The 16,073-nt window shown below is 39.5% G+C and overlaps 1 protein-coding gene and 1 long non-coding RNA gene across 3 annotated transcripts; one reads left to right on the forward strand and one right to left on the reverse strand.

Annotated features, from left to right (window-relative positions):
* Nucleotides 1-3,428: 3,428 nt before the first annotated feature.
* Nucleotides 3,429-5,413, forward strand: LOC109195059 (uncharacterized). Of its 2 annotated transcripts, none has more exons than XR_002056732.2 (3): nucleotides 3,429-4,594; nucleotides 4,825-4,986; nucleotides 5,052-5,413. It is a non-coding gene; the product is annotated as an uncharacterized LOC109195059 (long non-coding RNA). The 2 variants fall into 2 exon arrangements; XR_002056733.2 differs by having other exon boundaries at nucleotides 5,110-5,413.
* Nucleotides 5,414-10,982: 5,569 nt separating this feature from the next.
* Nucleotides 10,983-13,678, reverse strand: LOC109195019 (integumentary mucin C.1-like). Its single transcript, XM_025899492.1, has 5 exons — nucleotides 13,360-13,678; nucleotides 13,041-13,142; nucleotides 12,770-12,937; nucleotides 12,538-12,654; nucleotides 10,983-12,259 (listed from the first exon to the last, which is right to left on the reverse strand). The coding sequence occupies exons 1-5, from the start codon at nucleotides 13,406-13,408 to the stop codon at nucleotides 11,859-11,861; spliced, it is 837 nt and encodes a 278-aa protein (XP_025755277.1). The 5' UTR covers nucleotides 13,409-13,678; the 3' UTR covers nucleotides 10,983-11,858.
* Between the last annotated feature and the right edge of the window lie 2,395 nt (nucleotides 13,679-16,073).

Below are 16,073 nucleotides of genomic sequence, written 5' to 3' on the forward strand. Positions count from 1 at the left end.
ATAGAGCCCTGTTAGCTAAACCAAACCAATTCATACCTTCAGCATGACTGGTTTGCTAAAGAGTCAGTGATGGTCTGGGGAAGCATATCCATGGAGGGACCTCTACAAACTAGGCAACGGCAGCCTGACTGCTATTATCAGCGAGAAATCCTTGGGCCCATTGTCAGACCCTGCTCTGTTGCTGTGCATCCTGGGTTCCTCCTGGTGCCCGACAACACCCAGCCTCATCATTATTATTAGCCTCACGCAGGATCTCAGTGATTCCGTGGACCAAGCATGCCTTAACATTACAGGCGTGCATACAAGCACATGGGGGCTGTACAAACTAGAGATGGCACGATACCACTTTCTTATGTCAGATACCGATATCATAAATTTGGATATCTGCCGATACAGATATAAATCCGATATAACATATTTTATAATCACTAAAACGTTATTTTTCTCAAATATCTTGCTGCATTTTGTATACGTTCATACTCAAGTGTAATATAACAAAACAAAATTAAAGCTATTCTATTATACCTGTATGCAAAAAATATACTGCACCCAAAATGTCAACCTACACCATCCTTCCTACTCTGGTATTTTAAAAAGTACTTAGCGGAAAAAACTAATAGGGTTGCCTTTCTCGGTTTGGAAGCACGTAGCGTAGGCTGACCATATTGGCCCAGTCATGAATAACTTTAATAATACTTTTTGCTTAAAGAAAATTTTAACATATTTAAACAATGCCTTCTCTGTGCGGTTAACCAATGGTGAAATAAAAATGTCATATAGGCTCTTACATGTCAACAAGGGCAAAAAAACCCTTAAAAACGTCTGGAATTAAATAAGGGTACAGAAATAAGGCCTCATCTGTATGAGAAAAATTTCCAGTACCGGGACGGTACGAGGGAAATTTCTTTTGCAGTTTGTCTGAAAGGCTGCACTTGCGCTTTGGCATCTTTTAAACATCATCAGGCGCGCTTCTGCGCGCTCTGTCCCATCTGTGAGCGCAGAAACTTCACTCACAAAGCAGCTGCTCTCTTTGGCCATTCCTCTACACTGTAACTACAGCAGACGAACCAACCTGTGCACTGCCTGGATTGACCACAAAAAAGCCTTGGACTCTCTGCCCCTTCATCAGGAATTGGATGGGAATGTGGAGAATAACACTAGAGGCCAACTTCAAGCACAAGTCAGCATAAGTGTGGGATCTACCAAGGATATGCTCTGTTCTCACTGCTGCGTAGAACTGAACCTTCTCAGCCATTAACATTAACAAAACTGGCTGTGGATGCTGACTACAGAAAGGAGGAATTGTTAGCCACCTCCTCTAAATAGATGTCATAAAGCTGCCAGAAGTGAACGAGATACCAGTTCATTGATCCACACCACTAAGATCTACAGCAATGACATGAGAATGTCATTTGGACGGGAGAAGGTATTCAGAACTGAGGGGATTGCACTACCAGAAGACAACATTGCATACATCAAGAAAAGCTACAAGTACCTTGGAATCCCACAGGTAAATGGGACCCATGACGAGGCTGCTAGGAAAGCCACAACAAATATACCTACAGAGAATAAGGCCTGAGGGGTCAGCTAAAGGGGAAGTACAAAATCTGGCCAACCAACACATATTGGTCTTTAGATACCCTGCTGGGATAATAAGTTGGCCAAAGGAGGAGACAGAAGCCACTGACATCAAGACAAGGAAATGCTTTACTATGCATGAGGGGTTTCACTCAGAGTCCAGCACCCTGAGGTGTACGCTAAGTGACAGGAAGGTGACCAGGGACTAGTGCGTGTAAGAACCACTGCCCAGGATGAAACACAAAAAATCCATGAGTACACCAGGTGCTTGAATGCCTCAGTGAATACCTCAAGCAGCAGAAACTGGAGAAAGAAAAGGAACAAGAAGAACCTTCATGGAAGGTTACTTCCATCTAGCCATCTGAGCTGAATTCATCATATATAGGCTGTTTCTGAGTGACATTGCTTAAAGATAATATATGATTCAGAGAGCTTTCACAACTCTTGTCATTACTCTTACTCATAGCTCTTACAGCTACATTTTGTACCATAAGTGTGTGAATGTTTGTGCCATTACGGGATATGTCAAGGCACACTGTCTTTACCAAACACAGGTTGGACACCATGTAAATGTTTCTCTTTTTATTTCTTCATTTTTTTATTGTATTTTGTTTGGCCTAAGTATGACCACCAGCATAACATGAAAAAACAAAACAATAAATAAAATTTCATATCAGTTTCAAACAGATTTTTTTCCTTGTTTTTATTTATATATCTTTGCTTTATAAATTTTATTTTATTTATTTTGTTCATGGTTTTACATTGAGAGCCATTTATGAAGAATCCCTTATGCAGTAGATTATTCATGCCTGTAAAGGCTTTAGTATTGTTTCAGTTAAATCTTCATTATTTTCAGATATTGATACTATTTTTCCTACTACAGGGAATGCTCGAGTTCCACATTTCACACAAGCCTTAAAATGCCCAATTTCCTTGATAATTAAAAGAAAAAAAAAACATGCAGAAAGTATGATATATCGAGTAAATATTGGTGTGTATGCAGTTTTTTTATTTGTTTTATATTGATGCCTTTTTATTGAACCTCAGCTTCAGACAGACTCCAGCCTCTTATCTAAATTTGGATTTCGTAAGCCAAATCAGGTCTTGAAAAAGGGGTTTTCTGAGCCTTTCTGATGCTTCAACGGTGTTTCATGCCTTTTTATTTTCTTCTAATAGATAATATATATGAGTCCAAATAGAAGATAGATGAATGTTGTTGTTGTTAGAGCAGTATTACACAAATTGTTATCACAACAGCTGACGTTCCCAAGACTCAAGACAGGGAGACTTAAAAGGTTGGACACTGCTGTACAGATGTTTTCAGACACGCAGCCCTTGACTGGAACTGAAGCGCTGATACCTGATGGCACTGTAGATAAAAATCATCATTTCAGAATTTAATCTTTATAGAAATTATCTTTTTTCTCATTTTGCAAACTCAGAAAGAAGTATTTAAAGATGCTTTAACCAGCAGGGTGTGTTTTACCAGTGGGTGTGTAGGTGTTTTTTGACGTAGCAGCCTAGCTGAAATAGCTTCCTTATTTCGTCAAGTGCCTTTTCCCAGGCCAACCTGGTGAATACAAACACGTTCTTAATGGGTTATATTGATTCAGCATACCATCTTGTGGTACAAAGTGTTATTACGTTAGACTAAAAACACTTGAACAGAACACAGATATTTTGGACATAAAATCACCCATGTTGTTTTTACACATGCTAGTGAAAGCTTTAGTTAAATTTCCAAGGTTTTCAACAATTATAAAACATATATTTACAATAAGTACTTAAAAAATTCAGTTTCAAATAGAAACTAAAATATCTAAAAACAGATAAATCTCATTTTCTAAAAATTCTCAAGATGTCCAGATAATGTTTTTCCCTTGTGGCCACTATTATAATCCCTCTGTTCTATTTGTCATGTCCTGGAATTTTTTTTTATTTTTTATTTTTTATACAGATTATGACAAGATTTTTTTGAGAAACTTTGCTGGAATAGTATGGGCTCAAATTGTGGTCATAAATATTTTGTACTTGTAAATCAAATGTGTATTTGTGTACTGAGCTTTGTAACCTTGTAAACCAAAATATATTAAAATGTTATCTTTGTGCATCTATAGATGAGAATTTGTGTGTAAAAAGGATTTGTGTTTGTAAAAAATATTTACACGAGTTATAAGTTTTTTTGTTAAGGTCTGGTTACAGATATAAAGCAAAAAACTAAGTGCAAAACTCTGCACTCAGGTTCCCTGGCTGGGTGTGGATTTCAACTTACATGTACAAATTTTGACCCTGTCAGCTGCTTGGTCAATGTCATGTCAATCACAAATTTAACAATCCAATCAGAGAACAGATGGGTTTGGCTGTTGGAGGGGTGCTTTACGGAGCTTCAGGTCCTGGAGGAATAAATGCCCAGCATTTCCTTCATCACCACGCGGTGTTGCCAACTTAGCGATCTTATCGCTATATTTAGCGAGTTTTCAGACCCCCTTAGCGAGTTTTGTAATGAGTAGTGCGTGCAAAACAACAAGTCCAAGTACAGATTCCAAGCACTGTAGCTCCCGTGGCGATTCCTCCGCGAATCCCACACAGTGCAAGTGTCTGTGGAAGTGAATGGTGACGACTCCAAAAAACCCCCAGACCCATCCGTGACTTCTCTCTGTGACTGACTCGCCACTCCCAACTCCTGGTGACACATAACACACACAGCTCAGCATGAAATCCACAGCAGCGAGGTCTTCACTAATTCACACAGAAGTCTGTACTTAACGGTTTTTACACTAGGATCCAGCGCTGACCAGAGCTCAGCCACACTCTTAAATATGGCTCCCCTGATGAGCCTGATCTGCTGCAGCTGCCCGCAGATAACGAGCAGCAGGTGAGGCATCCTCCAGCGCAGGAAGACTTCTGGGTCGCGATTCCTCAGGTGACCCAAAACACCTGGGAGCACACACTGAGAGACGGGAGCGAAAAAAGAGAGAAAACAACAAAACTCTACACACAGAAAGAAAATAAACAGGTACAAAAATTTATGAGCTCTGGGTCCTGGACAGCACTATACTGAGAGATCTATGGTTTGATTTCTTTGCATGTGTGGGTTGGATTGGTTGTTACTTCATATCAATATCACCTTGAGCAAAAAATAATAATAATAAACATTTCCCCACTCAGTTTTGTCGGAAGGCCAGTTGGCTGGTACGTGAAGTTGACCCACAAGTCTGTTTTTAACTCAGTAATTCTACCCACAAGGGCTCGGCAGGGAGTGAGAGTCACAGGTGTGGAGCCTACTGCAACAGAAGGAGAGGCGGATTATTGTCAGGCAGAGAATACCGGAAGCAAGACGAGTCTTTACTAGAAATCATGCTTACTTGGAAAGTGAGGAGTAATGTGCTCCAAGGGAGATGCAACCAGGTGAGTATCGAAGTGAGAGGCGAAATGAATGAGCCAAGATGTCCGACATTTTCTTCCTGTTGCAGTGATCTGGCTGAGCAGAAGAGCAGCCAGGTAAGATGTCTGAGCATTTTGTTCTTCCAGACCACTGAGGAAAAGCATCCCACAGAGAAATTAAAGAGCTGAGTTTTGGATGCTTCAAAAGGAGACAAGCCTGTAGCAGAGAAGGTGAGAGTTATTGTTAGGTTTATATTGTTGGATTGTCATTTATGCTTAGAAATATATACTCATATATGCTTAGAAGTATATAATCGTTTGTAGATTGAAGGAATGTCTTATCCTAGGAGGTCTGCAACAACCCTGTCTACCGTGAAAAGGGGAGTACGTTCTCTCCTCTTCCAGAGTGTTCTGGCATAAGTCACACACCTCCTAGGGCAGGGGTCGGCAACCTGCGGCTCCGGAGCCACATGCGGCTCTTTAGTCCTTATACTGCGGCTCCGCGTGGTTTGGGAAAATAAATTATAAGTATTTAGCTGAAGTGTATTTTATTTATGTTAGTTCTTTTTTAACTTGTAGTTCTAAATTGGAAGATTATTGTGATATTGAAATTTAAAAATAAAATTATATTCTATTATTTTTTCATCGCCCAAAATAAGCGTCAGACTCGCGGAAGCCGGTATATCCGCCAAAACGCCGTGCATTTATCGAGACTTTCAACCCTAGGTAGGTCAATTATGGATCTTCGGATCCACATTATGTCAGCAGCTGTTCTCCACCGTGAACTATGTTAAAGACAAACACCGCTCATGCCTCACAGATGACAGCTTACTGCGTAAAGATGAAAGTGACTTAGTACAGGCCCGATTTGCAGACGCTGTGCACAGAGGTTCAGGAGCAGAAGTCCCATTGTAAACATTGCCACGGCAGACCCGACGATGTTTCCATGAGCATGCTTTTCAGCATCTCTTTATTGACCACTTTTTACACACAGTTGCTGTACGCATACAGCCGGTTGTAGCTTTTCAGCTCACAGCCTGACACATACGAACACAACAGCATAGATAGCACAGACATTAAGGCAGCAAGGCGTGATTGCGGGTGCTGCTCAGGTGCGTCCGCCTCCACTGCAGCAGCGGTGCAGACCACGCCCCGCCACACACATTAACCAGGTAAAATACATATTTAGGCAGAATTTTGCAAATATCTATTTTTCATTTTTTAGCAGCATAGTGCTTTTTTCCAATTATTTTTTAAAAGTCAGGTCAAGGCTCCAAAAGCCCAAAGGCGATATAAGGGAGGCGGCTCACAAGAGTTTTTGTTTGCTACATGGATCATTTTACAATACAATACAATACAATTTTATTTATATAGCACATTTAAAAACCCGAAAGCACACCAAAGTGCTTCACAGTAATATAGAGAGTCAACATAAGTCAATAACAGGGTACAAATCGGGCACTAGCACAGACAGGATAGAGGCACTAACAGACCAGGAGAGTTAGATGAATACAAAATCTGCCAAGGCAAAAACAGCAGTAAAATTAATAAAAAAATAATAAATTTAATAAAATCTAATAAAAGATTTAAAAGTTTAAAATTTAAAAGATTAAAAGGGTATTAAGTGGTCAGGAAAGCCAAGTCAAATAGATATGCTTTTAATCTTGATTTGAAGGACTGGATAGAGTCCAAGGCTCGAATAGAAGCGGGGAGGCTATTCCAAAGGTTGGGTGCAGCTGAAGCAAAGGCAGCTGGGTGTCTTTGCTTTTGTTATATTTCTTTAAGAGTTCAAAATGTGTTAATTACATAAATAAAATGTAATTTTCTCTGTAGCACTTCATGGATTTCATAAGCAGCACACCTTAATTGTTCACACAAAGCATAAAGGTAAAACACAATAAATACAGTGTTATCTTCATTTTAGATGTCAAAAAGTATTTCCGGGTCCCAGTGTTTTCTTTTGCGTGGAAACCGGGTCCAAATGGCTCTTTGGGTGTAAAAGGTTGCAGACCCCTGTCCTAGGGTCATGAGAGAGGTTGTACCTTCTCTTTCTGATATATGGTATAGCAAACACACCTATATCTGTTTAAGTATAAGAGCCCTTTGTTTTGGTGGACCGCTGGGCTCCTACACCAGCTTTGGGGAGTCGTTCACAGGGTCACATCTTGACACACACACACACACACACACACACGCATACCTACACATACACACAGACTGGTACTCTTTGTTTACATGTATGCGTATGTGAGACGTCATATGTTAATGAACCTATACATATTCATGTAACCACAATAAAGAGCAGTGCTACAGGGGAGCTAACTGAGAGTGACTGGGGTTCGAGCGTCAGGAGCAGCGCTCGTCACAGCTCTCTCCCTTGTGCACGAGATCACACAAAGAGCTCTGCCTGGTGTCCAATGCTTTTTGCCATTGTAGTACAATTGTCCTTAGGCCCTTAGACAGGCAACCAAAATCATCTACGTATGGAACGCCAGGACTGCCATAATGAAATAATTAAATACACCATTAAATAATTAATTAATTAAATGTGGCAATAATTAATTAAAATTGGAATTAATTAATTATCTAATTTAAATTATCTACGACCCCTCTCAGTTTGGTAAAAATGTTATTACAACTTGCCAGATTTGATATTTAATGAGAATGACTAAAAGACTGTAAACTGACTGCTTTCAAAATCTTTTGTGTTTCTATAGCAATGCTTGTGCTGGTTTTTTCAAAATTGTGCCCCTGACATATGCCAGTGATATAATAATGATGAAAAAGTCAACGATGAAACAAAAAAAAATAAAGCTAAATATTTTCAAACCATAAAACCTAAACTGAAACCAAAAAAATCCACAATGGAAACAAACTGAAACTAAACTAGATCAAAAAGTCAAAATGAAATAAAAACTAAAACCTAATAAGAAAATTCAAAACTAACAACTCTGGTATGTGGGACAGTTTTTTCATCCAAGTCAAACAACACATAAGAGGATTTAAATACAAAGTTAAACAGTGCAAAGAGAGAAAAAAAGCTTTTTGACAGGTTCAGTCTAAATGCTGAAAATGCCAACTACACTGTCCAGCCACAAACCCCACCTGCATAATAGCGTACCACAGTGGTTCTCAAACTTTTCAAAATGACTACCACCTCACGAAATATGTGGCTCTTAAAGTACCACCCTTATGACCGACATTAAAGTACAGTAGTATAGGCCTATTTAACAGTTTACACGAGTAAATTGTTAATTTTATTTCTTATTCTTTTATGAATAATATTTTTATATGAATGTTATTTATTTTAACTGTCATAAACAGAATAGAATAGAATAGAATAGAATTCAACTTTATTGTCATTGCACATGCACAGGGCAACGAAATGCAGTTTGCATCCATCCAGAAGTGCTTTAGCCGTGATATAGATATATTACAATATATATTAGCAATAATATAGATATGGCCTGTAAATGGCCTGTATTTATATAGCGCTTTTCTAGTCCCTAAGGACCCCAAAGCGCTTTACACACATCGCTTTACACATGGACTGAACGGTGGTTCAGTCCATGTTATTATTGTGTGTTTGAGGGTACAGTTGTCCATTTTTTGTGTGTGTGTGTGTGTGTGTGTGTGTGTGTGTGTGTGTGTGTGTGTAGGTGGTTGTGGGTGTGTGTATGTTCAGTCCATGAGTTTAACGTGGGTCAGATGTCAGGAGGAAGAGTTCAGGAGTCTGACAGCTGTAGGAAAGAAGCTGTTCCGGTACCTGGTGGTCTTAGTCCGGAGGCTCCTGTAGTGCCTCCCAGAGGGCAGGAGGGTGAAGAGTCTATGTGATGGGTGACTGGGGTCTTTGATGATTTTCCCAGCCCTTTTCAGACACCGCTTCCTGTAGATGTCCTTTATGGAAGGAAGTGGTGCTCCGGCGATGCGCTGGGCAGTTTTCACAACCCTCTGCAACGCCTTCCGGTCCGAGGCAGAGCAGTTCCTGTACCAGACTGTTATACAGTTGGTCAGGATGCTCTCGACAGTGCAGTGGTAGAAGTTCACCAGGATGTCTGAGGACAGGTGGTTCTTCCTCAGAGTCCTCAAGAAGAAGAGGCGCTGGTGATTCTTCTTGACCAGCTTGGAGCAGTTGGTCGTCCAGATGAGATCCTCGGAGATGTGGACACCCAGGAACTTGAAGCTGCTCACACGCTCCACAGCCATCCCTTTAATGTAGATGGGTGGATGTGGGTCAGCATTCCTCCTGTAGTCCACGATGAGCTCCTTAGTCTTCTCAGTGTTAAGCAGCAGGTTGTTTCTGTTGCACCACTCAGCCAGACTATCCACCTCCTCCCTGTAGGCGGCCTCATCGTTGTCACTGATGAGGCCAATCACCGTGGTGTCATCTGCAAACTTAATGATGGTGTTGGAACCATCAGCAGGTCTGCAGTCATGGGTGAAGAGGGAGTAAAGGAAAGGGCTCATCACACAGCCTTGTGGTACACCAGACAAGTGATAATAATAACAACTGTACTGCATGAAAACATTCATAGCAGGTGGGATACCCGGTCTTTAAGGGATGAAGTATGAAACCTGCTTCATGGTCAAAATGACTCTGTGTTTATTGAGGCTGTTGTGTTTTTAATATGTTTTAAGGCTTTGTATTTTGTTCTGTTTAATCCGAACAAGCCCCTAAAAGCAGTCATTGTCGTCCTTTCTCAGTTTTTATTACCACAATTCATTTTAAAGCTCAGTTTTTAAAAACATTATGATGTAACTACAGCTCAGCCCATGCAGCAGAATATTAATGACTAACCTCTCAGTTGTTCTCTTGTCTGAAGTTTGGTCCGTTTACAGCATCCTGCCATCAGTGTTGAGGAGTAATGGAATACGTGTACCGCCGTTACGTATTTAAAATATAAAATATGAGTATCTATATTCCGTTACAGTTACCTTTTAGAAAGCTGATATTCAGAATACAGTTACTTTGTTGAAATAAATGGATTACATGGCGGTCTTTTCCTGTTTCATATGTTAGGCTATGCCCTCTCTATTTTTGGTAATTCCACGGCGGTGCAAACCCAAACAAAACACGCATTTAGAGGCTCTAATACCTGTGTCTTAATCTCGCGGTCCATGTCACCCCTACTTGCGACCTGCATAATGATGTGAAGAAATATTTTTAAAAATTATTATTCATAAATTGGTTTAATATGAAGGCAATAGGCAGAGTGTTATAGGCACAGCCCTAAAGAATGTAGCCTCATGGGCAGTGTAGTCCGTGCTGCAGGGGGAATGGACTGCCATACCTGTTATCTGTCTGTGAGCATGAGGAAGGGAGAAAAAGGAGAGTCAAAAAGTACGAGTTGTCACCAACCAGAAGTGGGAGGTGGAAGCATGTAAATATAATAACCACTGCTGTGAGTAGTAGTTAGTAATAGTAATAAATCACACAGCAATAGTACATTCATGTAGTTGTAAAAATCTTGATAATATATTAACTAATCCAAAGTATTCAGAATACATTACTCTCATTGAGTTACGTAATGGAACACAATACAAAATACATTTGGGGGCATGTATTCTGTAATCTGTAGTGGAATACATTTTAAAAGTAACCTTCCCAATGCTACCTGGCATGCGATTGCATTTCTCGCTAACCATCGGGAACCCTCACAATAACTTTTGTCGAGTGGAAAAAAGATGGCGTTCATCCTCCAGCTTTACTATTTTTATATTATGCTAAACATAGCTGTGTAGCTAGCCACCATATAGCACATCATTATGTACCATATCAACTGCAGATGGCTGTCCAGTTTTTTTTCTTGTACTGTAATTAACTTTTACAGTTAAGATATTACGTGTGGGATAGATGGGGTGGAATGATGAATCTGAATACAGGCAGGAGGTAAAAAGGCTGAAGAGATGGTGCAAGGATAACAATCTCTGCATTTCAAGAAGGGTAGAAACTCCCTTCTACCCCTACACATTGAGGAGTAGCTGAAAAGGTGTTCAGCTTTAAGTACCTTGTTGAACATCCCTCTGAGGACCTTACCTGGAGCCACAACTTTTTCTTTGTGGTTAACAAGGTGCACCAGCACACTCTACTTTCTCAGGAGGTGAAGGAACGCTGGACTTGGAAGCTGAGTCCTGAAACTATTCTACAGATGTGTGGTAGAGACTTCCCTGTGCTCCTGCATCACAGTGTGGCATGGAATCTGCTCTATGGCAAAGTAGATGACTCTGCCAGCGCTTGTGAAAACTACACAGAGGATTGTAAGCAGCAGCCTCCACACCACCAAATAAACCTATATCAGTAGATGTCTGAAATGTTCCCCGTTTAACACTGAAACACAGAAGGTTATAGGACAAGGGCTTTATTGTATCTTTATCATCAGCAGGGGCTACAGAAATTTCCTAAATTTCCTAAATTCTAAAGACCTACACCCAAATTTTGTAAACAATAAAGTTCTATACAACTATTTAGCCAAAAAGTGCAGCCAATGCATCTGGTGTTTTTGTACATGCGTTTAAAACTAAAATTAGACAACAATCAGGTGTCACAATAAGATGCCACACAAATTATTTGTGCAAGTTCAAAAAATACTTTCGCAACCACAAGAGGAAAATACCACAGTGTTAACTGTAGCTAGGATCAAAGTGTTAATGCTAGCTTATTTTAATAAACAATACTGTCAAATGCAACACTTGGGTGCCACTAGCGGTGGAAAGAGATTATTTTAGGGTGGCACATGACACGCCATTGCACCTTTGTAGATCCAATCACTAGTATTATAGATCAGATTAGAGAGAGAGAAATGCAGAAAATAAAAAGCACAAAGCAAAATAAATCAATAAATAGGAAATAGAAATTGTGCTTCTTTCTTTTATTTCCTAAGCAAGTTTTGTTATAACTATAACGATTCATTTGTATCACCCATGGTTGTAGTTGTAGTTGGTGCGGTGGTTGTAGTTTTAATCGTTGGAGATGTAGTAGGGGCAGTGGTTGTAGTTGTAGCTGTTGTAGTTGTAGTTGGGGCAGTGGTTGTAGTTGTAGCTGTTGTAGTTGTACTTGTAGTGGTTGTAGATGTAGTTGTAGTAGGGGCAGTGGTTGTAGTTTTAGCTGTTGTAGTTGTAGTTGGGACGGTGGTTGTAGTTGGGGCAGCGGTTGTAGTTGGGGCAGCAAAACAGGTTGGTCCACTGGCTATGGTACCAACGCTCTGCATGAAAGGTAGAGATCCCAGGCTTGAAGCAGCTGCACACAGGTTTGAAGATGCACAGCCGTAAGCTGTAAACGTTTTGGTGCCGCTGTTGACTGCAGATCAAAAAGAAGAATTTCAGGATATGTTTTAAATTGGCTACTTTCAGGGAAGCTCAATATATTTCACACAAAGAACAACTAAACGGCTTTTTAAAATGTTGGTTTATCTGACTTTAAATCCTATCACAGTAACTTTCACACCTGTTGGTAACATTTAGTATAAATTAGGGTAAATGTTTCCACTCTTTCATATGTCAGATGTCTCACAAAAGAATTTGAACTCATCTTTGATAGAAAACCAGTGACACAACTGATACAACATAAAGACTCACTAGTTGATTGGAAGCATTGGTTCTCCACTCCCTGACACTGTAATGTGGAGGAGCACTGACCAGTGGAAGGGTCACAAACGTTGCATACCCCACCATTTTTTGACTGAGAAGCAGGATCTGAAACAGAAAAGAACATCATTTCATTTCAGAACAGAGACCCTTAACATCAGATTTTTTTTATTGCTTTATATTATTCTTTTGTCTTCAATGACCAACGTAGTATTTAACTTACTTGGCAGAGTTGCTGAGTTGCAGTTATCTGTGTCGCAGCATTGAGCAGAAGCCAGAGCACTTTGAAAACCCAGGTCGACTGAAACTGTCTGAGAGGTTACGGCTGGACACAGGGAGGAAGATGCACATGCCTTGTAGATTTGTGTTGTCATAGTTCCAGATGAAGTAGCTGCAAATTCAAAGTGCAGTTTGTTAATGTTGATGAAACACAAATAGCTTCACAGCCGTTGTAATTTGGTGAAAATATGAAATATGATATGAGAAAACATTACCTAGAATGGTAGCTGTAACACACATTGTTTCCGATGAACATGTATTTGCTACTGTGGTTGAACACGTCGAATCTGTGCAGGTTTGGCATAGAAGGGCTCCAGCTGCAATCAGGAGAGAAACACAGAAATGACGATCACAATTTAAATATATAGCAAATATGAGATGTTTTGAAAGTTCATATTGGGTTACAGCAGGTTACAGTCGAGTCAATACTACTCACTAACTTTGGAAAAAACATTACAATGTAAGATTTAAAAAAAAGCTTCAAAGCTTTAAATTAGACTCTTTTCTACCTGCAGGTAAAATGAGTGTAGTTACCTGTGGTGGAGAGTGCCCAGAGGAGAATCAGAGAAAACGGCAGCTTCATTGTGATGAACAGATCAGTTCTGCAGATTACTGGAATCCCTGGACTGTGATACTAAACCTGAGGAGCGTCACTGCACTAGTGATGTTCGATTCGTGACCGAATCGTTCAATACTCGAGAATAGTGATGTTCGATTCGTGACCGAATCGTTCAATACTCGAGAATCACTTTACTGACTCGTGAATCATGATTCACAAGCGCAACTGACTCACTGACTCATCCCGGTTGCTTTTAGCAAGCTAATTCCATTAGTAGAAATATATCTAGCTCATAATTAAAATTGTGGGGAAAAAAACAACAGCCAGTTTCTTAACAAAAACATTTCTGCTCTGAACTGGAAGAAAAAACCCTGAGTAGAAGCTCACATCAAGACAATAGCTCCTCGGTTCACAGTAGCATCGCTCAGCTAGCATGCTAACAGCACATTTGAGTTACTCACCCCCTCCCTTGCTGTGCTGAATCATAGCATAAGGCGAATCACTCACTCACTCACCCCCTCCCTCCTGGCTCACAGCTCAAACGAGTTGAACGAATCACTGACTCACTCACCCCCTCCCTTCCTGTTACGAATCACTCACTCACTCACTCACTCACTCACTCACTCACTCACCCCCACCCTCCTGGCAAACAGCTTCTTCTTCTTCTTGGTTGGCAACCAATGTTAAGGCGCTTTACCGCCCCCTCGCTCACAGCTCAGTGGACATTTAGATGAGATATATTTGACACGTTTAAGGAAAATACCAATAAAATAAAAATAAATAAATAAATGTTCCCTTTAGAATTTTTTTTTGCTCTTTTTTGCCCTAGAAAAATAGTTGTTTTCTTTTACAATCATTCATCTTAGCAGTAGGATTTACATTAAAAGAGAAACAAATTAAGTTTGAGTGAAAATAGACATTTTTGCACTCTCTGGTCAACTGACTCAGTGACTCAAATGACTCAAGAAACCCGATTCACTTTGGTGAGTGACTCATTAAAACTCGATTCAGTAAAAAGAATCGAATTTACCATCACTAAACTGCACTTTATATACTGAACAGGTGACCTCAGAGTCAGGTGTGTTTACATTTTTACAGCATGATCATTCATACATTCAACTCTTCTTTCGTCAAATCATTATGTCAGAGCACCTTGCCACATCTTTCTTTTTCACTTCAACAACAACAAGTATTCATGCATCAAAACAAACAGAGGAATTGTTTTTACATTCTTAACCTTTTAAATAATCAGAATGACCTTGTGTCATTCATTCTTCATCTTTAATTTTGAAGTTTGACTTTTTTTCATACAATTCAGTTTGTTTATACCATTCTACACTTCCAAATAAAATCAGGATCAAATGTTATGAAAGAGAAATGTAATGACTTTTCTGCAACTAATAAAGATCAAGCCTAAATGCTTTACATTAAGTATTGTCCACTACATACTATACTTATACTATACTACTAATGATAAATCCTGTCTAAATAGATCAGGGGTAATCAACTACATTTGTCCAAGGACCAGAATTTTATCAGCAGAAACTATGAGGGCCAGATGCTCTCATAAAATAACAGACTCACATTACCTGTACTTGAGCAAGCCACTAGAGGGAGACTGGAATATTTTAGGCTTCACATTTGTGAAGCTGTCAAGCTAATGATGGACACAGTTCTTTAGTTTGTGGAGCTGATACATATGTATTTATTGTGCATACTTTTAGAAATGCTGTACCTGGATGCCTCATTTGCAAACAAAGTTTCACTGTTGCTATAGAATATTGTAGTTTTATAAAGCTACTCTAACAGGTTCCTCTGAAGACCGAGAAATTGTAGAAATCATACAGTTATTTATCATAAAGTAGCTTAGGGGTTGTTTGTCAAAGGGAGGGCCAAAAGAGTCTGAGTTGCTACAAAGGCAAAAATAAAACAAAAGAAGTCCAAAAAATAACCATGAAATTGCTAAAATTCTATTTTTATTCCCAAAATCATTGTAACGCTATGCCAAAAATTGAGTGATCGTTGTAAATGTCTATTTAACCAACTTATACGGTATAAAAGTTTTCTTTAATACATATTATTAACCCCGATTCTTTTGTCCCCATGATAGAACAGAGAAAACCCGACTCATAGTGGTCAAAACATTTTATATTTCTTTTTATTCAATCATCTTCTGGAAGAGAGAGACCCCTGCACCGCCCAAACGCCAGTTGCAGGATCTCTAACATTACAAGCTCGACATGTGTCTTATATGGTGTTATTTCGGTACTTCAGACGTCACACACGTCACACACAGTTTCATTACAAACAAAACTCCTTCTATTCAGTTCCTCTTTTCTGTGTCTGATTTATTAATATGCCTGTGCACTAAAACTTCCTGTGCAGCTTGCAATAACGTCCCCTTTCTGACGTCCGTTGCCAGGGCAACTTGTCTGAACTTAGTTTCACTCTGTCTGTTGCTCATATTCTGCAAAAATATGCAGTTTATGGTCGGCCTGTGACCTAGTCAAGTCTGGGCCTCTCATAAAACAATCTAATGAGCAGATAAGCCTTAAAAATATCTATTTATTTCGTAACATTCCCCCTTTTTCATTTCACTCTTGAAAAATGAACTAATTCCTTATTTATCTCATTAAGTTTACTTACATGTTAAAAGCCTAGGGTATAACATAAGTGATTATGCTAAACA

The sequence above is a fragment of the Oreochromis niloticus genome, linkage group LG17 (assembly GCF_001858045.2).
Source record: "Oreochromis niloticus isolate F11D_XX linkage group LG17, O_niloticus_UMD_NMBU, whole genome shotgun sequence".
In the NCBI taxonomy this organism is placed as follows: domain Eukaryota; kingdom Metazoa; phylum Chordata; class Actinopteri; order Cichliformes; family Cichlidae; genus Oreochromis; species Oreochromis niloticus.